Source organism: Chiloscyllium punctatum, chromosome 2, assembly GCF_047496795.1.
Source record: "Chiloscyllium punctatum isolate Juve2018m chromosome 2, sChiPun1.3, whole genome shotgun sequence".
Classification (NCBI taxonomy): Eukaryota; Metazoa; Chordata; class Chondrichthyes; order Orectolobiformes; family Hemiscylliidae; genus Chiloscyllium; species Chiloscyllium punctatum.
In genome coordinates this window covers 123,994,624-124,020,056 of record NC_092740.1, presented here as the reverse complement: position 1 = coordinate 124,020,056, position 25,433 = coordinate 123,994,624, and the positions used below count along the sequence as shown (strand labels likewise).

The 25,433-nt window shown below is 40.3% G+C and overlaps 1 protein-coding gene across 1 annotated transcript in view; it reads left to right on the top strand.

The window, feature by feature from the left end:
• gng10 (guanine nucleotide binding protein (G protein), gamma 10) overlaps positions 1–23,059 on the top strand; it is a 28,220-nt gene extending 5,161 nt beyond the window's left edge. Inside the window, exons 2-3 of the mRNA XM_072588104.1 lie at positions 12,638–12,769; positions 21,058–23,059. Coding sequence (XP_072444205.1) covers positions 12,638–12,763 — 126 coding nt within the window. The 3' untranslated portion in view covers positions 12,764–12,769; positions 21,058–23,059. The remainder of the gene's footprint in view (positions 1–12,637; positions 12,770–21,057) is intronic.
• The last annotated feature ends 2,374 nt before the right edge of the window (positions 23,060–25,433 follow it).

The window sequence follows — 25,433 nt, the reverse complement described above, 5'->3', positions numbered from 1 at the left end:
ACAATTCTTTGCACGAGTATAGAGTGGATGTGGGGTGTTGATAATGGCACAATGTAATGGGTGTGTGTTCTGGATCAAACCAGAACCCCGTGAAATATTTCATGTAAGTAGCCTAGACCCTCACGTTTTCTTATTTTAAAGCTACATGTGAAGTGCCGTGTTCCAGACATGAAGCAACTGGTCAAACTACTCGATATTAAATAAAACAATCTATTTAAACGCGATAGTTCAACTGCAAACAAAAGAGGAATTTAGAATAACTTAACAATTGGAAAACTTAACCAAATAATAGTTAACTATCACTAATTAACTGTTCCAATATAGTAACATTCCTTAAACACACCTTTTGGCAAAAAGGCAAATTCAGACACAGATTCTCACATGCAGTTCTTCAATCCAGGAGGAAAATTCAGACAAAGCATATCAGTCATGACATGTCCACTGAAGTTTTCAACTCTTGAGACCCCAAAGACTTCTGAAAACTAAACCTAAAAACTAAAAAAGACTAGAAAGCCTGGCCTGAGAGAGCTGGTCACACCCAGGCTGCTACCATTGGTCCAACATTTTTGGAAAAAAAACCCCAGAGTGCCTCAAATTCTTTTACTTTCACAGAGACCTCTGCCTTAAAACCCCTTCAAAGAAAAACCAGGATAAAATAACCTCTTAAAGTGACAGCATCATCACAGTGAGCTTGTGACGTGTACATAAACTAGGAAGAAAATAAGAAGCTGATTGTCCAGATTGTTGAAACTTTAAAGAGTAAAGACTAAATCATAGATTTTTTTTAAACAACAAACCCATGAATTCTGAACTCAAAAGATGTCTCCACAACCCTCTCTCTCATACGTTCAATGCTTTCTGTACTCAGTTTGAGCAGAATGTCAGTGGCCCGACAGCCCCGGATACACCTGTTCCCTCGCTGAATGTTGCAGACGTCAGATCAATCTTCCTGGGAGTCAACCCAAAGAAAGCGACTGGCCTGGACAGTGTCCCTGTCTGAGAACTCCGATCCTGTGCGGACCAATTGACGGAAGTATTCACCAACATCTATAACCTCCTTACAAGCCAAAGTACCCACCTGCTTCAAGAAGACCACCATCAAACTGGTGGCTCTGGCCTCAATAATCATGAAGTATTTAGAGAGGCTGGTCATGGCCCACATCAACTCCAGTCTCCCAGTCTGCCTCGATCCCCTATAATTTGCCTACTGACATATAACAGGTCCACAGCGGACGCCATATCCCTGACCCTGCACTCATTCCTGGAATATCTGGACAAGGACACCTATGTCAGACTCCTGCTTATTGACATCAACTCCACCTTCAACACAATTATCCCCTCTGGTCTGATCTCAAAACTCAGACCTTGGTCTTGGCTACACCCTCTGCAACTGGATCCTCAGCTTTCTGACCCACGGACTGCAATCAGTTAGGATAGGTAACTGCACCTCATCCACAATAATAATCAACACTGGGGCACCTCCAAGGAAGTGTCCTCAGCCCCTTACTGTACTCCCTGTACACCCATGACTGTGTTGCCAAATTCCAAATGAATGCCATCTACACAATCGCTTACAACACCACTGTAGTAAGACGGATATCTAACAATGATGAGTCAAAATACAGAGGGGAGATAAGAGGTTTTGGTGATGTGGTGCAGTGAGAACAACCTCTCTCTCTCTATGTCTGCAAAACTAAAAACTGATCATTGACTTTAGAAAGTAAGGAGGAGCACATGCCCCATCTACATCAATGGAACTGAGATTGAGAGTGTGGACAGCGTCAAGCTCCTTGGAGTGACGATAACTGATAACCTTTCCTGGACTTCCCATGTCGAGGTGATGGTCAGGAAGGCACAACAATGCTTCTCCTTCCTCAGGCAGCTCAGGAAATTTGGCATGTCCATAAGGACCCTCGTCAGCTACTACAGATGAACCATTGAAAGCACATTGTCTGGGTACATAACAGCTTGGTATGGCAAGTGCTTTGTACAGGACCATAAGAAACTATAGAAGATTATGTGCACAGCCCAGGCCATCACGGAAGCCAACCTTTCTTCCATGGACTCCATTTACATGGCTCACTGCCACAGAAAGGCTGCCAACATCAAAGACCAATCGCACCCCAGTAATGATCTCCTACAACCTCTTCCATCAGGCAGAGGATACAGAGGCCTGAGCGTGCACACCAGCAGGTTCGGGAATAGCTTCTTCCTGGCTGTCGTTAGACTGATGGACTCTATAGTCTCAAATAATGTTGGTCTTGCTAACATTGATCTCACCTGGCACACACCCTGTGCGATGTAACCAGTATGCCTCTAAGTGTGTTTTACAACCTCCAATCTGTGCATCCTTGCTTACTGCAATCTGCATGCTCTGCTTGTAAGCAAAGGGTTTCACTGTACTTTGGTTCACGTGACAATAAATCAATCAAATGAAGAGACTGTAAAGATGCCTTCAGAACATAAGAACAGTAGATGGCCAAGCAAAGCCATGAACCTGCACTCAATTTAATCCATTCATTGCTACTCTTTATCCTCAGTTGATGAACCTGGCCAAGTCAGTTTCCATCTTCGCTGTCTCATCATACTGTTAATATCTCTTGGCAGAACAAGGTCACCAACTCGGAGATCCTAGAGAATGCTGCTGCTTTCGGTATGTGCTCATTACTGAGGTAGCAGTGTCAGCACTGGCTTAGCCACATTCACCGGGGGTGGGGGGGTGTTGGTGCCAGTTATATACCCGAAGACTTTCTAGATGGTGAATTGGCCGTAGGGCCATGGCCTCCTGAACATTTCCATGTCTGCTTCAAGTGAAGTCTAAAGCTGATGGACGTTGACAAGGGCAACATGGAGATGGCCACTGACAGCTGTGACCTCTTGATGTTGACAGTTTTGAGGGACATCAGAAGAGATAAGGCAGGAACGAGACATTGAGCTGGCTGAGAAGAGAGCTGGGAGAGAACAGAGGGAGAGAATCTTGCACCATCTCAGCCCACTACCTTCCTCTGCAGCAGATGTGGCTATCTCACCTCTGGAGGGCTGTGTTCCTGAGATCCCATCAGGCAATGTTTTACAGAAATCTGACCACCATTGTGTAAAGCATTAAGAGATGGAAAACAGCCACAGTTCCTAACCTTAGTTAGAGGTAAAAAGACTGCAGATGCTGGAATCCAAGGTAGACAAGCAGCAGGCTGGAAGAACACAGCAAGCCAAGCAGCATCGGGAGATGGTGAGTCAGACTAGGCCTGAAGAAGGGTTACACCCGGAACGTTGATTTCTCCACCTCCCTGATGCTGCCTGGCTTGCTATGTTCTTCCAGCTTCCTTGTCTGCCTTACATTTCCTAACTTTGGCCTTGTTCTGTAGCCCACAACAGCCTTTTCTCTGACCCTGCTGTACATTTTCTGCACGGTGTTTATCATATTCTCTTTTTGTCTACTAGTAACCTCCAGTAAACTAGCAATAAAATGGGCTGCATTTCCAAGTATATAATTGATTATTAATGTTTGTTAAAACTGTAAAAATTAGAGTATGCATGAAAGATCTCAAGTGGTATATAAGTCATATCCTAGTTAATCATGTTACAGTTTTCACTACCCTGTAAATATTTCATGCATTCTTCTGTAAGGGAAAACATTTAGAAATTTTAGATTTTTAACAAACAGAGACCAAGAAAGGTAGAGAGAACTTATTATGTACAAAAAAAAAACAACAGTATTAATCTCTAATGGAGTAGTGGATAATTTATTGTTACATTACACACATGAAACTTAAAAGAATGAGAGGTAACTCTATTGAAATGTAGAATTTTTCAGGAATTGGTAGAGTTGATCCTGGAAGAATGTTTGTTTTCTCTTGTGGGCGACCTCAAATTGTGGGGGACACCTTCAAAATAAGGGGTCTCCCATTTTAAAGAGGTAATGTAGTGAAATTTCTTCTGAGGATTGTTAACGCAGCAGTGGAGGCTGGTCAGTGTATATATTCAAGGCTGAGTTAGAGTTTGGATCGACAAGGGAGTTGAGAGTTATGGGGATTGAGAAAGTGGAGATGATTCCTCAATAAAAATCACCATGATATTATTTAATCTTCTTCAAAGGACCAAATGGCCAACTCCTGCTACTTGTATTCAATGGATGCTTTTGCACATCGACATAACTGCTTCTTACTTCCATATGTAAATACTTGAACATGTTCACAATGTTTAGGGAGTTTGAATGGAATAACCGGACATACTGTTTCCAGTGCAGGTAGGGTTAGTAATCAGGGCAGGGGTTTAGGGAAAATAGCACGAGGGCAGAGTATGTCTTTTCTTCAGAACGGGGATTTTTTAATGTAGGTTTTTGACAGAGAGGTAGTAAGGCAACAGATAGTGTCGAGGCCAGTGTAAAAGGAAAAGGGATTGTTAATGATGGCGAAAGAGAGAGATGTAAAATGTATCTAAATTAAGGTGTCAAAGTGAGAGAATGGGTCCTGTACTGAGGCGAGGTGGGGATGGACAGAGTGGATAATTGTATGGAACTGAAGAAAAGGATCAGCATTGCTTCCAACTTCCATCCTCTCTCCTTCATCTGGTCTATCTCTGACTTTTCCCTCCCTGTCCTTGACTTCACTATTTCAATTTTTGGGGATAGGCTGTCCACCAATAGCCATTACAAACCCACAGTTACCCTGACTGCGCATCCACATACCCTGCTTCTTGCCAGGATTGCATTCTATTCTCCTAGTTTCTCCATCTCTGTCGCATCTACTCTGATGATTTCATTTTCCACCAGGCTGCCTCCGACATGATCTCCTTTTCTCCTTTTTCCTCGACTGAGTATGATCTGTTCTGCCCATTATGATTGACAGGGCCTTGTCTGACCTATTTCCTGTACTTTTACCTTCACCCTTTCCCCTCTTTCCCAAAACAGCAATTGGGTTCCAATTTCCACCCCATTAAATCTCCACATTCAAAGGATTACTTTATTGGTCTACTTTACATTAGTGATATCAAATGCAGGTGGATTATCACTTTTTGGAACACTTCGGCTCTGTCTGTAGGAGGGACCCCATCTTCCAGTCACCTGCCAATTCAATATGTGTGTCATGCTAACATTTCTGTCTTGGGACTGATGCAGTGTTCCAGTGAAGGACAGTCCAAGCTCAAGGAATAATATTTCATTTTCCACTTAGGTACTTTGATGTCTCGAGGTCTCTGCATTGAATTCCATAAATTCAGAAACTACCTGCATAGTGTCTATTCTCCATTTTTCTTCCATTCTCCCCTCCCCCAGACTTGTTTGCATCTTGTTTACTTTGCTCTTGAAGTAAGGAGAACGTATTCTCTCCCTATCACACCTTAAATTACCCCCATTGTTTTTCTCTTTCATCACAATTAATAGCCCATTTGTCTTTTTCACTGGGTCTTTATACCATCTACCATCTTGATCCTGTTCCACCACTGTCAAAAGTATACCAAAAAGTTTTCCAACCTCTCTCCAGTCTGGAGAAGACTGAAAACGTTAAATTTGTTACTCTCTCCACCAATGTTGCCATACTTGTACAGCATTCTCTGTATTTGTTTCAGATTTCTAGCATCTACTCTTTTTTTTATTTTAAAAAAACCTGGAGAGGTTAAAATCTTCTTCATGCCACATTCATTAGAGCTTTGTCTGAAAGGATGATGGAACCAGATTTAGTTGTGACCTTCAAAAGAATATTGAATAAATGGTTGAAAATTTGTAGGAGGAGATAGGAAGCCATGAGGGGAGGTAAGTGATCCTAACTGGATAGCTCCTGAAGAGCCAGCACAGGCACAATGGGCAGGATGGCTGTTTCTTTGCTCTATTGTTCCATGATGTCCTTATTGACTCTCTTCCTCCTCCCCATTTGCTGAGCCCGAAAAGGTTAGAAGCACCCAGCCATGTTCTCATGACTGCGCAGTCTATTCATTCAGATAATTAAATCAAATCAAATGGCAAACACGTTAGCCTGCAGCAATAGTAATATAATGGAGCTTTTAGATCCTGACTGAAACTGGGCTTGATCTGTAATGGGACAACTCTCAGTGGACAGGTAAACACTGAGCAGAGGAACTATTTCTGAAACTATGAGGCCGTCATACTGTTCCCTTTATGGATGATGATCATTTTTTTATGCGTTAGCTCTCTAATTGGTCAACTCCCAAGGTGATTAGTGACCTGAAAATTATATTTTATGAGCTGTCATTTAAATGATTTCTGAGGAGTGAAACCTCCCACGTAGCTGTAGATTCCAATCTTGCATGAGATGCTACACTGTAACGAATGCCTTGGTTGAAGCTTTTAAATGTTCTGCTGATTCTCTACTGTGGGGGAGAGAAAACATCTCGATCTTTCAACAATAGAAAATGAAAACACATTTGGGAGGTATTTTGTCATTTTTGCTCTTTTTCTTTTCTGGTTCCAACAATACTTTTAACATGTATTTGAATAGGTCATCAGTTCGTAGACTGAGGCACCATAGAAAGAGCTCATTCGCCCCATTGTGACTGTGACAACGCTTTGAAAGAGCTATCCAGTTATTTTCCACTCGCCAAATCTTTGCAAGCAGCCCTGCAAATTTCTCCCCTTCAGATACTTATCTGATTTCCTTTAGAAAATTATGATTGACTCGGATTCCAGAGTCTCTTCAGGAATTATGTTCCTATCCCATCAGCTAGAGAACTCAATTCAATTAATCATATCAGCTGGGAATGGTGAGCTTATATTGGCAATCATGCCATTGTGAAACTATTGGATTGTCATTAAAAACCTGTCTGGTTTTTTCATCCTCTTGTCGGAAGGAAATTATGTGATCCCTAACGTGCGGCATTGTGGTTCACTCTGACCTGCCCTCTGAAATGCCTAACCAGTCACTCAGTTGTTTTCAAGAATCCTGTTCACCACCACACCCTTGGGGGTAATTAGGGGTGGGCAATAATTTACTTGATTCATTCATGGGATGTGGGTGCAGTTGGCAAGGGAAGCATTTGTTGCTTATCCCTCTCATTGCCCTTTGAGTGAGTGACCAGTGGTGTCTGTTACGGTGGGACTTAAACCCATGATCATTGACTGGATTAGTGGTGCTGGAAGAGCATAGCAGTTCAGGCAGCATCCAACGAGCAGCGAAATCGACGTTTCGGGCAAAAGCCCTTCATCAGGAATAAAGGCAGTGAGCCTGAAGCATGGAGAGATAAGCTAGAGGAGGGTGGGGGTGGGGAGAGAGTGCTCGTTGGATGCTGCCAGAACTGCTGTGCTCTTCCAGCACCACTAATCCAGTATTTGCTTTCCAGCATCTGCAGTCATTGTTTTTACCCCATTGAGCCTGGGCCTCTAGATTACTTATCCATCAACATTGCCACCACACCACTATCTCCCCACCTAAATGCTGACTTTGCTCATGATGCCCAAATCCCATGAATGAATATTAAGAAAACTAAGAAATTGAAATTTGAATGCAGCGGGACTCTGTGTTTTTAGGACCGTTTAAATACAGATTATTTTTAAAATGAGAAGGGAAGTCATTGTGTGTCTCAAATTGTAAGCTGGCTGATCAACTAATGCTGGATTTAGTCTCTGCACATGTTCTGTCTCAAAACTTGAGAAACCATTTTTTAGCAGTAATATATTGATACTTTTATTGGGTATTAAAATTAAATATTGGAGTTGTGGTCAAGGAAGAGTTGAAGTTCCTCCTTCACTTCCACAATCTTTTAGCTATTTGGATCTGTCAGTTAAATATAGTACCAGTGAAGGAGTTTGACATTAAATGCCAACATACTCAGATGCACAGCAGTTCACAGGAGCATTTATCAGACAGGAATTTGACACTGAGCCATGCAATGATTTAGAATTAGAAGAATCCCTTTGGTCCAACAAGTTCACACTGACGTCCAAAGAGTATCCAATCCAAACCCATTCCCCATTACTCTACATTTACCTCTGACTAATTCACCCAACCTACACATCCCTGAACACTCTGGACAATCTAGCATGGCCAGCTTTGGATCATTAGAGGAAACCGGAGCACCTGGAGGGAACCCACACAGACACCGGGAGAATGTGCAAACTCCACACAGACGTTGCCCGACACTGGAATCGAACCCGGGTCCCTGACACTGTGAGGCAGAATTGATCTAAAACGACAATTTTGTTTACCTTTCCGCTTGATTTGAACTCATCCAAAGCTCTGCCTGTTTCCCAACTGGTTTTAAGTCCCGTTCGCCCATCAGCCCTCTGCTGACTGACCTACACTGGCTTGTGGTTTTTACATCACCTCACCCTCATTCTCAGTCACCTCCATAATCTTGCCTCACCCTTTCCCTGTAACTTCTTACTCATCCTCCATTTTAGTGGTTGATTTGCATACCTATCTACATATATCTCTGCCTTTCCTCCCCAAATCTCTTACTACTTGGGGTAAAGCTTTTAATATTTTTGGACTCTTATCAATTGAAAACTGCTCGAATTTTATTTGCAATGCTGCATAAGCCTGAGGAATTAATAGAAATTAGTGACAGTGGTAACCCGTACTTTCAGTTATGAATAGTTCAAAAGGTTAACCTTAAGACCAGACACTGAACAATGCACGCAATCCTATATCTAGAAACTTGAGTGATGTCTATGCAGGCTATTTCATGGCACCTCTCAATGGAACTTGAGTAAATTTCCAAATTGAGTTATGCTTTAATTCTGAACCACTTATATAGTTTTCTTGAAATAGAACCAAGCATTGCATAATTCTTGTGTTTATTCAGTGGCCATCAGAAAGATTTTAGAATATATACAAACATTGAGGTGCATCCTAATCAACATCCTGTTTCAGTGTCTCAAACTTCAACCTTGACTACCCCCTTAGCACACGCTAAATCCAATATTATTTCTATGTCACTGTGATCAAAAGATTTATGAGCATATAGTTAAATGCTCTTTTCCTTTACTTGCATGGCTTGACTATAGTTTCTTTTGCATGAGCCAACCTGTGGAGACTTTGTAGAGCTTCCAAATTTGCTTGGGGCCCAGATGCTAGAGTCTAACCTTGTTTCCAATAGAGAGATTTTCCCTTTGTGGGGACAGGGTGGGGGCGGATGTGAATCGGACAAGGGAAACCTGAACTCTGTGTTGGTTCAAACAAACCTCTTTTTGTCTGTGGCACGGGCTTTAAACCGCAGTATGGGAATCGTAAGTTTATGGTGTAGATACATAAACTCTGGAAGATAATCTGTTAAAGTGTCACAGTGTGACTGTCTTTTAAATGGCCTGATCTTTGCATTTTTTGAAAAAGTGTCAGTGAGAGTTAAAAGAAATCAGTGTTCTATCAGTTACAATGACTGCCTCTTGGTAAGGATTATAAACAGTCTCCAGCGCATCCAAACCAGCACCGAGACTGACCATCGCCAGAGCCTGTAGCCTGTAACTGGAACAGGGAGGACAAAAATAGAGGGGAAGCAATATACAGTAGCACCTACAGTGACATGCAACTTATCGACATTACATAGAATGTTTGGTTGATTTACAAAAGCTTTAATTATTTTAGCTTGGTTTGGAATTGGTCTGTGGGGGAGGGGTTCGAGGTTCCCAGCTAAGATTGGCAGCTCAAATAGCCTGGTGAGCACTTTGCTCTCTTTTGATGTGGGGTTATGATGGGGATAACACACAGCCAGGACAAAGCCCCAGAGAACTTACCTAACTTGACATTCGGCCAGGCTTGTTGCCACCTCCAATCTGCTTCAGAGGGCAATGGGCCAGACTCTAACCCACTCCGTATGTCCCAGAGTGAAAGGTGGGTCTGGTGGAACACTATATCTACTGAGAAAGGTTTGCCTAATTGGGGAGTTTCCCAACTCCAGATACCCATGGGTGGCACAGTGGTTAGCACTGTTGCCTCACAGCGCCAGAGACCTGGGTTCAATTCCTGTCTCAGGCAATTGTCTGTGTGGAGTTTGCACGTTCTCCCTGTGTCTGTGTGGGTTTCCTCCGGGTGCTCCGGTTTCCTCCCACAGTCCAAAAATGTGCAGTTTAGGTGAATTGGCCATGCTAAATTGCCTGTAGTGTTAGGTGAAGGGGTAAATGAAGGGGAATGGGTCTGGGTGGGTTGCTCTTCGGAGGGTAGGTGTGGACTTGTTGGGCTGAAAGGCCTGTTTCCACACTGTAAGTAATCTAATCTAATCTCGTAAAAGTGAAAGTCTTGCCTTGGGTGTCCAATTGTTGTTTCACTTTTAAAAACAATGTAGAACAAAAATTCACGTTTCTCAAAATAGAAACAGAAAATTCTAGAAGTACCTCACCATTTCAGGGAGCAGTTAGGGACAGAGAAACAATCAGCATTTCAGATCCATGACCTTTGTCAGTTGGAAAATGTTGAAGATACAATAAGTTTGAAGGAAATACAGAGGTAGGCATCAATTGGGGAAAGGATTAAGGAGGGGAAGGGAAAGACCTTATTGCGTCAATGCCCTGAAGTAGCCCAGAAACTTAAACCATTCTGCGTAGAACTTAAAAACACCAGAGTAAGACTTGGTTGCGAAGTGATTTACTGTTAAGGAAAACAGGCACAAGTGGAACAGAAAGTGACTTTGCAATGGGAATATGTAGAAGAATGATGCCTGTGCTATGTAGAAGGAGCACAAGCAGTTGGTCGAATTGGATAGTTCTTTCAAACATCTGGAACACGCACAATGAGCCAAAAGCCCACCTTTTGAAGGATATCATTCAATAATTCAAGCAATAATTCATAAATATTTCAGTGATTAGCTTTGGGTGATCCACAAACTGTGTGGAGTTGTAAATGTGAGCTGTAGAAATACATTAGTTCATTACGTATAAATTTTGTGTATGTGACTCACTCTCGGTGAGTCATGTTTTCCTTGAAAAACTTTTAACAGGGAGCTATTGCCTCTGTGACGTTGCTTTACCAAGAATTGTTTTTTTAAGTTTGCAGTACACAATTTTTTGGCTTTGGGCATACTGCAAGGAATGTAGGTTAAACCTGGAGTTAAACTCAGCATCGCACTGAGCTTTATTGTATGACTTAGATGCATCAGAATCAGAATTGATCTTTCAGGACTGGTTTTCCCCTTTCTGCAACATTGTTATGGCAGACTTCAGTTGATCAGTATTTGCTTCAGATGTGTCCCTAACATTTTGACTGGGATCTGAATCCCTGGCTCTGCATCTGCCAAAAACATAAAGGCACTAAAATGCATAATGTGCATCATTGACGTCTTTGGAGTTCTAGCTGCTTCTAGTTTGCACTTTTGTCAAATCACAATTAAAGGGGAGCTTCAGTCTTGTGTGTTCAGTGCTGACGTTTTGGGGATGTACTGCCAAAGCTTGAAGAAAAACATTACTGTTAAAGAAATTCTGATGAAGAGTCACCAGACTCACAATGTTAACTCTGCTTTCTCCCTGAACATGCTGCCAGACCTGCTGAGTTTCACCAGCGATTTCTGTTTTTGTTTTCGCATCCACAGTTCTTTGCTTTTTTTCTGTTAAAGGTGAAACTGGCACAAAATTCCAATTTCTGCAGTGGAGAAATTTGTAGTAGGGCAAGTCAAAAGAGAGACTAGAACACACACTAAAGGGCAAAAATAAACACACTGGAATCAGCTAAGTGAACAACTACTTGCATTTATGTCGCACCTTTAATGTTGTAAAGCATCTCGAGCTGTTTCACAGGAGTGGTTATCAAATGCAATTTAACACAGCTCCATAATGATCTACTCAGGGACCAAAAGCTTTGCCAAAGAAGTAGAGTTAGAGGAATGTTTTAAAGAAGGGGAGCTTGATAAGAAGGCAAAAGGGTTTAAGGAGTGAATTCCAGAGTTTAAAGACCCAGGTAGTTGCGTTTAAACAACTGTTCAGGCATGCGATCACATGCCTGGAGTAGATGAGATTTAAACTCAGACCTTCTGTCCCACAGGTCAGGGTACTGCTGTTGCTTCATAAGACCCCTTTAAGTAGCTGTTTAATTAACAAATTAAGGTCAAGTATCTCTAGGTCAGGCATTCAGGGGAGAAAGCACTCTTTGATACCCAGATCACTCTGAAGGAAAAAAAAGAGAAAACACTCTTTGGATAACGAACTAACATATTTGTTTCTGTAGTAGTGTAGTTCTCCTGTTTGCCAATCGCATGAAAAATCCTTGGTTCAAAACCTGGTGGAAACATTCTCAAAGAAAAAAACTGAGGAAAAATTGCATTGTTCCCATTTGTGTTTGAACATAAAGATGCACTGGCATTACATATTGAAGATGCTGTCTTTCTGAGTTGCTCGTCTGAGGATCTATCTGCTTGCTCGAGTGGGCATAAAAGATCCCATGGAACTGTCAGAGAAGAATGGGAAGCTATTACTGGTGTTCTGGTCAATATTCATAAAGAGACACTTATTCACATTGGCAGTGGGTTGTAGCTTTAGATCGATATTCACAATGTGAGACATAAATCTAAAACTTCAAATGACTTCTGGTCTCACACCAACAGAACAAGCTGGGTGCAAATTGCTGAGAATGTGAAAACCAGGTTTGAATAGATAGGTGAGCAAATTGTGGGAATTAAGTTGATGCCACATAAATTATAATTTATCTTTCTCCTCTGCTTTTGTGCGTGAAATGCAATCAGACAATCTTTGTTTTAAATACAGGTTTCACAAGCTGCCACAGAACTCCAGCAGTATTGCGTCCAGAATGCCTGTAAAGATGCATTGCTGGTAGGATTACCTGCAGGAAGCAACCCCTTCAGAGAACCTAGGTCCTGTTCCCTTCTCTAAAATCAGGTACATCAAGTAGCCCTTAAGCTTAGCAGTTTCTGTCATATTTTATTGTCTTATGTGATACACTTTGAATAAACAGTCACTAGGACTCCTAGAACTTGTCTTTTTAACAAAGGACCATTCCTAGCTATCCCCCTCCCTGTGAGTTAAAAGAAAAGACATGTAACCAATTCAAGAAACTGTCCAAGATTCCTTAGAATCCCTCACTGGAAAATCCTGAAAGGCCTTGACTGAGTGGTTAAGTGTCCCAAATCTTACCTATCTTCCGCCTCAATCTTTTGAACTGCGTACAGTTTGGGTCTCCTTATTTGAGAAAGGACAGAATAACATTAGAAGCATTTCAGAGAAGTTCACTCAATTGATTCTGGAGAATACGGGGTTACTTTAGGAGGAATGACTAGGCCTATATCAATTTAGAAGACTGAGAGGTGATCACCATTGTAATATATATGATTCTAGGGAGTAGATGCTGAGATGTTGTCTCCCTCAGACCACAACCATATTATAAAAAAAAAGATAAAATAGAATCAGAAAAATAAGGGACTCTAATTTAAAATGGTGATGGGGAGAATTACAATTTTGTTAGAAATACAATCCACATTCCTCATTGCCACCTCCTGCATTGTTCTTCCATGGATCAATCACCACCTGAGACAGTTGTTTTTATGACCAACCTCAATCTCTTTTTTTTAAAAAAAATCATGCAGCCCTACTACCTCAACTGAACTGTTCAATTGCACATCATCAGTATATCAAGAATTTTGAAGACTTGAATCAGATGAACTGTTCATGCAGACCTTTACAGTGCATTCGAATGCTGGGCAAAATGTCTGTCTCTATGGCGCAGTGTATTTGAAGCAACTTGAAGGTGCTGTTCATGGAATAATATCAGAATCTAGTTTTGCTTTTACTGTAGATACATATATTTGATCATTTTCTTCACAGTAACCAGGATAAACGAACTCTGAACTTGTTAATTTTAGATTTCATACCTTGAATTTAATCTTTCAAACATACAAATTAAAAATAGGTTTTCCAGCCTGTCAAGTCAGCTCTGCCATTTGATTAAATGGAAGAGAATTTCACACAGCAACAACCCTCAGAAAAGAATTCTCCACATCACCATCTTAAATTGCAGTCCCTTATTTTTCACATTCTATTTTATAAATTTTTCTATTCTCTGGTTCTGGTCTGAAGGAGACAACATCTCAGCATCTACTCCTTAGAATCATAATGTTACAATGTGGTCACCTCTCTTCTCTGAACTGCTTCTAATGCTATTCTGTCTTTCTCAATTAAGGAGATCCAAGCTGTACATAGTTCAAAATGTGAACGAGTTCACACTATTACACATTATACTCTCTCTGCTAACGTTTTGCCTAATGAGCCCAAATCCCTTTGTAGATCCTTTATGTTCTGACAATTTACTTTCCTACCTATCTCTGCATTAATAGCAAATTGAACAACTATAAATTTGACTCCATCTCTTCAGTCATTTAGGTAGGTGCAAACAGCTGAGGCCCCAGCACTGATTCCTGGCCCATTCCACTGGTTACAGCTTGCCAACCTGAAAAAAGCTAATTTATTTGTACTTATTTGGAGTAATTTATTTGGCAGCACTGTGGCACAGTGGTTAGCACTGCTGCCTCACAGCGTCAGAGACCTGGGTTCAATTCCCACCTCAGGCAACTGTCTGTGTGGAGTTTGCACATTCTCCCCAAGTCTACGTGGGTATCCTCCAGGTGCTCTGGTTTCCTCCCACAGTCCAAAAATGTGCAGGTTAGGTGAATTGGCCATGCTAAATTGCATGTAGTGTTAGGGGAAGGGGTAAATGTAGGGGAATAGGTCTGGGTGGGTTGCTCTTCGGAGGGTCAGTATGGACTTGTTGGGCTGAAAGGCCTGTTTCCACACTAAGTAATCTAATCTAATCTACTCTCAGTTTCCTGTTAGTCACGCAATCATCTGTCCATGATAATATATTTCTCCTTACACCATGAGCTCTATTTGTCCTTTGAGATGTTTATGAAACATATTTGTGTTTATTTTGAGCAGAGTACCATCCTGTAATAATTAAAATTAGATGCAAAGTACTTCCTAATACCCCACCTTTCATCTCTTAAGTTTTCTATAACACCCTGTCGCAGTCTAGTTTGTTCAATAACTTCCCTTTACATAGAGCGTAAATGCACACTGGTCAGGCAAAATGGCCTGTTTCTATTCTGTATATTCCATATAAAAATGATTTATCATTATTTTGAGTATATCTAGAGTCATAGTCATATTTAACTCTTTTGCCTAATTTTCTGTTGTTTTTGTTAATTACTGGAATCTTTCACAAATACTAGTAGTAACAATATAATCCTTGAGATACCATCTTGTTAAGATAAATGCAAATTGTCGCTTTGAAGCCATTATATTTCATCACGCGCTTCTCTAGAAAGAAAGATTCTAAGGAAATGATGCAGCATCCAAGGCTAACTAAGGAAGTTAATGATGCCATCAAACTGTCATAAAAAGAGTATAATTCTGCAAAGATGAGAGGTCAGAAGATTGAAACATTGGACAGAATATAGGAAACAACAAAGAATGTTTAAAAAGTTAAGGATAAAATTAAGAGTTAAGGAGCAGGAGTATTAAACAAGAAGAAAAAAAACAAGAACAAGCTTATTCATATAAAATCAGATTGTAAGAGTTTATTTCAAAGAGCAGAGTAAAGTGAGCATTGCTCCTCTAGAGAGTGTGTCTGGGTCATTAATGTAAAATAAAGAAATGGTAGAAAATTTGAACACATATTTTGCATCTGACTTCACTGAAGAGGATAATGAGAGTCCAGAGGCAATATGTTCCTGTTAGTATGGAGGGCAAGGTTAGTAGGTGTAGGGAATATTGGATGACTGAAAATATTGAGGATCAGGTCAAGAGAAAGGAAGTCTGTGGCAGGTATGGACAGCCAGGATTGAGTGAATTCCTTGAGCAGTATAAGGGTGGTAAAAGTTTACTCGAGAAACCGTCGGGAGGGCGAAGAGGGGACATGATAGAGCTTTGGCAAATAGGATTCAGGAGAATCCAAAGTGATTTTATAAATACGTTAAGAGCAAAAGAATAACTATGGAGAGAATAGGACCCCTTAAAGATCAAGGCCATTTATGTATGGAACCACAAGAGATGAGTGAGATAATAAATGAATATTTCACATTAGTATCTACTGTAGCAAAGGAAATGGAAGGTAGAGAACTTGGAGAAATAAATACCGATACCTATTTAGGTGTCCCTATTACAGAGGTGACGGTGCTGGACATCTGAAAACACATAGATGGATAAATCACAGGAACCTGATCAGATATATCCCAGAATTTTGCGAGAAGTTAGGGAAGTGATTGTTGTACTCCATGCTCTGATATTTGTATTATTAATAGTAATGGGATACCAAAGACTGGAGAACAGCTAATATGGTGTCATTATTTAAGAAAGGTGGTAAGGAAAAGCCAGGGTACGATAGACAGATGAGCTTGCTAGCAGTGGTAGGTAAGTTGCTGGAGGGAATCCTGAGGGACAGGATTTACATGTATTTGGAAAGGCAAGGACTGATTAGGGATCATCAACATGGCTTTGTGTGTGGGAAATCCTGATGAAGGGCTTACACCCGAAATGTCGAATCTCTTGCTCCTCAGATGTTGCCTGACCTGTGCTTTTCCAGCATTTACTGTAGGGGGTTTTTTTGGACTGGAGGCATGTGACCAACGGTGTGCTGCAAGGATCCACTGCTTTTTGTCACTAATATAAATGATTTGGATGTGAATATAGGCAGAATGGTTCGTAAATTTGCAGATGACATCAAAATTGGAGGCATAGCGGATAGGGAAGAAGGTTATCTTAGAGGACAATGGGACCTTGATCAGATGGGCCAAGGAATGGCAGATGGAATTTAATTTAGATAAATATGAGTTGTTGCATTTTGGTAAGGCAAACCAGGGCAGTATTTATACACTTAATGGTAAGGTCCTGAGCAGTGTTGCTGAACAAAGATGGGTTAGTGGTGCTGGAAGAGCACAGCAGTTCAGGCAGCATCCAACGAGCAGCGAAATCAACGTTTCGGGCAAAAGCTCTTCATCAGGAAGGGCTTTTGCCCGAAACGTTGATTTCGCTGCTCGTTGGATGCTGCCTGAACTGCTATGCTCTTCCAGCACCACTAATCCAGTATTTGGTTTTCAGCATCTGCAGTCATTGTTTTTACCTTGCTGAACAAAGAGACAGTGGAGTGCAGGTTCCTTGAAGGTAGAGTCGCAGGCAGACAGGGTAGTGAAGACAGTGTTTGATATGCTTGCCTTTATTGGTTAGTGTATTGAGTATAAGAGTTGGGATGTCATATTGCGGCTATAGAGGTTAAGCCATTTTTGGAATACAGCATTCGATTCTGGTCTCCCTGCTATAGGAAAGATGTTATAGAATCATAGAGATGTACAACATGGAAACATCCTTCAGTCTATACTGACCCGATAGTCTAAATTAATCTCGTTCCATTTTCTAGCGTTTGGTTATCTCTCTAAACCCTTCCTATTCATATACCCATCCGAATGCCTTTTTAAATGTAATTGTACCAGCCTCCACCACTTCCTTTGGCAGTTTGTTCCATATATGCACCACCCTTTCCCTGAAAAAGCTCCCCCTTAGATCTCTCTTAAATCTTTACCCTCTGACTTTAAACCTATGCCCTGTAGTTTTAGACTCCTCTAACCTGCGAGAAGATCCCAGGTCTTTCTCTGGTATCTTAGCTATTTATTCTATCCATGCCCATCATAATTTCATGAACCTCTATAAGGACACCCCTCAGCTTCCAACACTCCAGGGAAAACAGCCTCCGCCTAATCAGCCTCTCCCTATAGCTCAAACTCTCCAATCCTGGCAACATCCTTGTAAATCATTTGTGAGCCCTTTTCAAGTTTAACAACATTGTTCCTGTTGCAGGGAGACCAGAATTGAATATAGTCTTCCAAAAATGGCCTAACCATTGTTCTATACTGCCACAACATGACATTTCAACTGCTATACTCCGTGCACTGACCAGTAAAAGCAAGCTTATCAAACGGTTTCTTCATTATGCTGTCTACCTGCAACTCCACCTTGAAAGAACCAAGAGAGGGGTAAAATTTAAATGGAGAGAGATTTCAGAACTCTGTAGTACTAAGGGACCTAGATATCCTGGTACCTGAGCCATGTAAAGTTAGTATGCACATTCAGCAAGTGATTAGGAACATAAATGGAATATTGTTGTTTATTGCAAGGGGAATATTATATAAAATAGAGAGGTTTTATTACAGTTGCAGAGAACTTTGAGGCTCCATCTGCAGCACTGTGTACAGTTTTGGAGATCTTATTAAAGAAAGGATGTTAAAATGTTAGAAGCAGTTTGGTGAAGTTTACTCGAATTATGCCACAGATGGCTTAATAATAAGGAAAAGTTCAGCCTCTATCCATTATAGTTTAGAAGATTAAGATGTGATCTCATTGAAACACAAGAAATCCTGAGGGGACTTGATGGTGTGGATGCTGAAAGGATGTCCTCATGGGAGACTAGAACTAAGAGTCACAGTTTAAAAATAAGGGGTCTCCCATTTAGGATGAAGTATATTCTTCTGAGGGTCATAAGCTTTTGGAATGCAGAGGCTAGAGATTCGGCATAATTGAGAAGGAGGTAAGTAGATTCTTGACTGACAAAAGAGTCAAAGGTTGTTGGGACAACAGACAACAATCAGATTAGCCATAATCTTATCAAATGGTGCAGCGTGCTCAAAGGGCTGAGTGGTCTACTCCTGCTTCTAATTATGTTCATCATCAGGATATATAAAGCTTCAAAACCTTTTGGGAACTTGTTTGGAATTGTCTTTTCATGATACTGACTTGTCACCTCATTTTTTAAGAATCAGTTGTTCCCAAAATGATGGGAAGCTGTTTGATACGACTTGTATCAAGTCTGAAGTTTCATTGTGTCTGGGTTGCTGTTATAATGGCCTGAAGCTTTATGTTACTAATGAGCAGTATCATGTGCTTTCCCAACTTTGGTGTAAACAAGCAGTGCCTAAGCAAGAACTTCCATCGGGCTTTGTCACGGAGTCATTTTCATTTGAGACACAATCTAATGAACTTAATTTTAAAAAAAACTGAATCGGGCAGAATTCTACATCTTGTCCCTGCCTCAGAGTTGGCTAGGAATACATCCTCTCTAATGGAGTGTTAATAGGCTGGAGGCAGGATTTCAGCTCCTTGCTGGCTAGTGTCCCACCTCAGTGGCTGATCAGATTGCCCAGAGACTCTATAGTTCAAGTAGTGCCACCAAGAGCAGTGGCCACTTCCTTGGACCACAGCAGTCTGCAAATTCAAGTTCCAGAACCTAAATGGAGGCAAGTGGGATTCTTGCAACATGGACAGGTTAGTGGGAATGAGGTTGAGGAAGACGGGGGGGTTATGAGAGCAAGACCGGGCAGAAGAGAATTACTGAGAGGAGGGAACAGTGTGAGAATGGAGGTGCCTCGAAATATGAAAAAAAGGTCAATGATGGAGTCTGTGAATTTGCTTCTGCCCAAAAATACCACACAACTGAGCTGTGTGGTTCAGAAAGGATCCAAATTAGTTATGTGCAATTATCAGGATTAACTGTAAGTGTGCACCATTTAATCTCAATGTCACTGTGATTCATGAATGGTAAAAATCGTACACTCAGTCTCAAGTATCTTTTAAAAACTCGTGCTAAAGATAATTTGATTGTGAGTGAGGAGAGAATTGGAAATGCATTTAAGTGTGGGTGAGGTCAAGGTTAGCTTGGACATATTGAAATGGTCTGTCGGCACATGGTATCCACAAAATGTGGGCAAGTTGGCAAAAGAGATTTGCAGGATTTGGTACTGAGAGGAGAGAAATTGAAACTCCTCTCAAAAGAACTCTTAATCATACATGTCAGTACTAGAATATAATAATGAAAAAGAAATTAATTGAGTTATTGTGTTCTAGTTGGTATGTTGTATTTGACCTCCAATAACTCCTGTGTTGAGTTAAACAATTTTTTTCCATAGATTCTCACATCTGTTGTAGATTAGTGACGTTTGATTACACAGAGGAAACTATTGTAAGGCAGATCCAGCCTGATTCATGTCCTTGGCCTTCTCTTTTGAATGACTTTCTTAGGAGTCATGGAGCTAAGTTTGCTGTTTGAATGGGAGCTGTTGTTGCAAGGAGCCCAGATTGTAGAATCAGGTTATAATAGCTTGCAGTTAATTTGCATCTTTAAAATACACAAATGACCGAAGGTGCACTTGGTAAACTGTTTGAAAAGAGAGATGTAATACTTATTTAACATCCCTGCATTTAATCCCTATTCATTTGTATTCCTCGCATGGGAATGGCTTTGCTTCTGACAGGAGGATAAAATATGTTGTGTCACAAGTTAGTTGTAACATTAACCACTTCCATTGAAACAATGTGACCAAGATAACATAGTGAACAAATCCAAAGCCCGTCCCATGAGCATTATCAAACAAGATTAGTCACTGAACCACATCAGGAGATATTAGGAGAATTGATTTAAAATTTTGGTCAGAGAGTTAGATTTTAAGGAGTTTCTAGAAGGAGGTAGAGATGATCATCTGGGTTAGGGAGGAAGCCACAAAGTGTAGGGCCTTTGTGGCTAAAGATGTAGCCACCACTTAGTGAAATAATTAAAATTGGGGATGTGTTAGAGGCCAGTACTGGAGGCACAGAGAAGGCTAAGCTGGAAGAGGTTAGAGATAGCCGGAGATGTCAGGCATTTGAAAAGCAAGCTGTGAATTTTAAAATTGAAGAATTTATAAATATCAATGAGCATGGACATTTGAGTGAATAACACTTAGTTTGAGTTAGTCAGTGAGGTTTTATCTGAAAAGGTAATTTTCCAGAGTTTAATAATTAAAGCATGCTTGTATTCTTTCATCAGTTCTGTAAAATGGTCATTGATCTCAACATGAAGTCTGATTCTCTCACCAGGGGTGCTGCCAGAACTGTACTCTGTTTTTATTTCAAATTTACAGCATTCATTTTATTTTTGGTCCTGCTTTGATTTTTATTGCCCACTTATCTCTGTGAAATATTACCAAAAGGATATTATTTAAAACCCTTGAAACTTTACTTAGTACTTCAGAAAGTCTCCATGTTCTCTTATGCCTGCAAGCCATTTTCTGCTTCAAAGCTTTTTATCAGTCATCTGTTATTAGTTATCTCTCAGGACGTTTTGTTTAATTTTTATGATCTGTTCTCTCTTGCAGGAAATTGGATACTTTTGGAAGAAGCCTGTCTCTGACTAATGTTGCCTCTTTATGAAGAACATTTTTCCGGACTGTTATTTACTTCCTTCTTTGCCAAAACAATTTCTGTATTTATTAGTATCTATATAAGAGTTTCCTACTAATCTGGCAGTATTCTACCTTTTTGTGGAATATGAATGTTTTTGCATTAGAAACCTCTCAGCAGTGGGCAAGTTGGTGTCATAGAAATGCCTTTTATTCAATTTGTAATATGCTTACAATTGGTTGAAGGGCAAGAGGTTTATTGTGTGAAATTGTTGGAATTTTGTTAAAACTAAAAACCATACAAAGATAATTATGCCTACATTTAATATCTTAATTATTATTTTAGTTATAGGTTAGTCAGTCCCATTATGGTTGGGTTTCTTGGAAGGAAAATTGTCAGTAGTGACGATGGGCCTCACTACATTTTGCTTTTCAAATGAGAACCTTTGATTAAAGATTAGCAGCAAAATAACCCTGATGAATTTGGCATCAGCTCGCCAGTGCTATAGTATATAATCTGCATTTGGAATGTATTTAATTTTGCCTTTAAAAAGTAAGTAAAGTTTGTTCTAATTAAAGAAAATAATGCCACTTGAAGAGTGCATTGCCCACTTGGATAGTGGAATACTGTCAAGTAAACTTTGTGCATGTTATTGCTTTTTTTTATTGCCATAAAGATAAGCAGTCACAGATATAACTTAGGCCTCTACAGTGTTTATAGGTTATCAAATAAAAAACCAAGTACAGGTCATTTACAAAACAAACACTTGAATGTTATTCACCAAGTCTTTCCAAAGAATTGTCACCATCCTTTTTGAGTTGCAGTGACATGGCAGGCATACAACTGCCTTAACATCTTACCTTTTTCTTTAATTATTAATTGTAACCAATCTTAACAATTATGTAGCACATTTGTGTGGTTTCATTAAATTTATTTGAAGTAATTTTTTTAAAAAATGTGTTTAGTGATCTGGTGTGAAATGATTAGCTTGGTGAATCATACAGTCTGGTCACATAACTGAAGTTCAGCCTGTACCTACCTTGCATGTGTGTTGCATTGGCACCAATTTTACATGAAATGACTTAAGCCTCAATCACTCAAAATTGGAAATTTGTGTGTGTGCAGAGTAATGATTTCAATTATTTTTAAACCTGCTGTGCATGTGTAAACCTAAAACATTTATTAATTTGTTAGTTTAATGATTAAATATGTTTATTCCATTCCAAGATAATATAATTTGGAATTGCTTCAAAGATGAATGAATTTGGTAACAATCTGTTTAAGTATTTGAATTGTGACATGTAACAAATGCATGACTTGGAAAAGTTTTTTTTAAGTAAACAACTTTTTAAATGTAGATGTATCTTTATCAAAATGCTTCAACCATTTCTCAGTATTTTTCCTGTTAAAATGTGTTATCTGACTCTTCTCTCCATTCTGATTAATCCATGCCCTCCTTCAAAGTTTTTCTAGTTTTCACTTTGTTTAAGCCCTACTTTGACTTTAGGAAAGTCACTTTTCTATCCAATAAGTTACTAACATTACGTAGAAAATGTAGCAGCCAATCTCTGTGGATCAAGTGTTCATGTACAGCAATGTGATAACCAGATACTGTATCAATAAGACATGGGGCGAACTCTCCTGGTCTTTAAAATAACACCATGGATCTTTAAAATCCACTTGAGATTAGTTCTCTATTTAAGTGTCTAATGCGAAACGATGACACCTTTAAACGTGCAGCATTCACTCAGTACTGTGCTTGAGAATCAGCTGTGTTTGTGCTCAAGTGTCTGGAGTCAGACTTGAACCCATAAGCTTCTGACAGATACAAGTGCAGTACCCACTGAACTGTGGCTGAAATCTGTACATTGGACAAATACTGACCACAGGGAATGTCACTGACAAATTTCCTCCAATTTAATCAGTATCTAAACACCTAGGTTTAATTTTCATTGAATAAATCTTGTATTTACAGAACTTGCAGTGTGAATTGCCTTGGTTGTTAGGTTAAAAACTGGTGTTCGCTATCCATACCTAAAGCTATGGATACCACTTCAAAAGGTACTGTGTTTTTGGCTTCCTCAAGATGTTAGCTGAAGCAGGTAGGAGTAAGGGGAAATTCGTTTTCATAGTTTTAAAGCCCTGTAGCTTGGCTAACTTACATAAATAGCTTAAAAAAAAACTATTGAAAAGAAAATGGTCTTGATTGAAATGTACATATTCACATCCTTCTACTTGGGGTATATACTTGGGTTCATAGCTGTAATATATCCTTTTGGTTTTTAAAATTCCAAAGAGGTCTCTTACAGTTTGACATTGAACTATTGTTAATGCATAACTGATGTTTCGGCGCAACAAAATCAATTAACAGTTTCTGTTTGATCTTCTAGTTTTGCACCAGGCATCCTGTAAACATGACTCCTTATTTGGAAAAGTTTTTATGTGGGACACAATGTGAAACTTCTGAATTGTCATTGCCTTAACATAGAACATAGAACAATACAGCACAGAACAGGCCCTTCGGCCCACGATGTTGTGCCGAACTTCTAACCTAGATTAAGCACCCATCCATGTACCTATCCAAATGCCGCTTAAAGGTCGCCAATGATTCTGACTCTACCACTCCCACGGGCAGCGCATTCCATGCCCTCACCACTCTCTGGGTAAAGAACCCACCCCTGACATCTCCCCTATACCTTCCACCCTTCACCTTAAATTTATGTCCCCTTGTAACACTCTGTTGTACCCGGGGGAAAAGTTTCTGACTGTCTACTCTATCTATTCCTCTGATCATCTTATAAACCTCTATCAAGTCACCCCTCATCCTTCGCCGTTCCACCGAGAAAAGGCCGAGAACTCTCAACCTATCCTCGTACGACCTACTCTCCATTCCAGGCAACATCCTGGTAAATCTTCTCTGCACCCTCTCCAAAGCTTCCACATCTTTCCTAAAGTGAGGCGACCAGAACTGCACACAGTACTCCAACTGTGGCCTAACCAAAGTCCTGTACAGCTGCAACATCACTTCACGACTCTTGAATTCAATCCCTTCTCTTCCCTCTCTTTCATCCAAAGCAAGGCCCAGGCAGGTTTCAGCCCCTCGCTCACCTATGTTGCTGGTGGGCTCAGTGAGACGTACATGTGATCCTTGGCATCTAATAAATAGTTGTTTGATTCTTTTTCCATCCAAGTGACATGTGTGAAAACATGGAATGCAAATTAGGTCACAGATAAAGGGCTAGGAAAGTTACATAGATGTTCAGAATTGTTTTATCTTATTCTTACAAAGATGCTAAGTGTCGAGGACAAAAAAAAACTGTCAAATCAGTGTATCTGAGCCTGTATGGTCTCTGTGATGTGGAATTGGTTTAGTGGCTAACAATGGAAGATAGCCACTTAAAGCTACAAATTGTGGAAATTTAAAACAGGAACAATTTATCAGTAAGGTGCGTTAGAAACCTTCATCTGAAAAGTGAAACAATGAGCTAACTCTGCCTGCAGACATTTTGTCAGAATTGAAACTGTTACATATTTTTAGTTTTCATTTCTAACCAAGGTCTCTCAGTCATCTAAAATTAGTCTTTTTTTCAGATGCATCATTGTATTGCAGAATGTTCTGTGTTTGATCACAGGGAGTCAGAGCCCTACAGCACAGACAGGCCCTTTGGCCCAAGCTGGTCCATCTGATTAAAATGTCCATCCACGCTAACCCCATTTCCCTCTACTTTGCCCATATCCTTCTAAACCTTTCCTGTCCATGTATTTGTCCAAATGCCTTTTAAATGTTGTTAATGTATCCACCTCAACCACTTCCGCTGGTAGCTCATTCTATGTGCGTACCACCCTCTGTGTTTAAAAAAATGTTGCCCCTCCGGTTCCCTTTTATTTTTACCCTTCTAACCTTAAACTCCCTGTAGATGCCCTCTAGTCCTAGATTCCCCAACCCTGGGAAAAAGAATGAGTGCATTCACCCTATCCATGCCTCTCATGATCTTATTCACTTCTCTAAGGTCCCCCCTCAGTCTCCTACTCTCTAAAGAAAAAAGTCCTAGTTTGTCCAACCTCTCCCTGTAACTTAGACTCTTGAGTCCTGGCAACAATTTTGTAAATGTTTGCACTTATGGTTGTCTTTGTTGATTATAAAGACACTCACATCTCTTAATACGTGTTGCAAAATCACACCTTTATGTTAAGTATCAGACTCATGTTCATTTTTAGTGCTTAGTTGTATACCAGCACCTGAGCACAATGCAGAGAGAAAATGCTAGGGCATTCAAGTGCACATATTGGAGGCTGCTCAATTGTTCTGGCCTCTGTGAATGGAAATAAAATAGGTTGGTACGTCAACCTC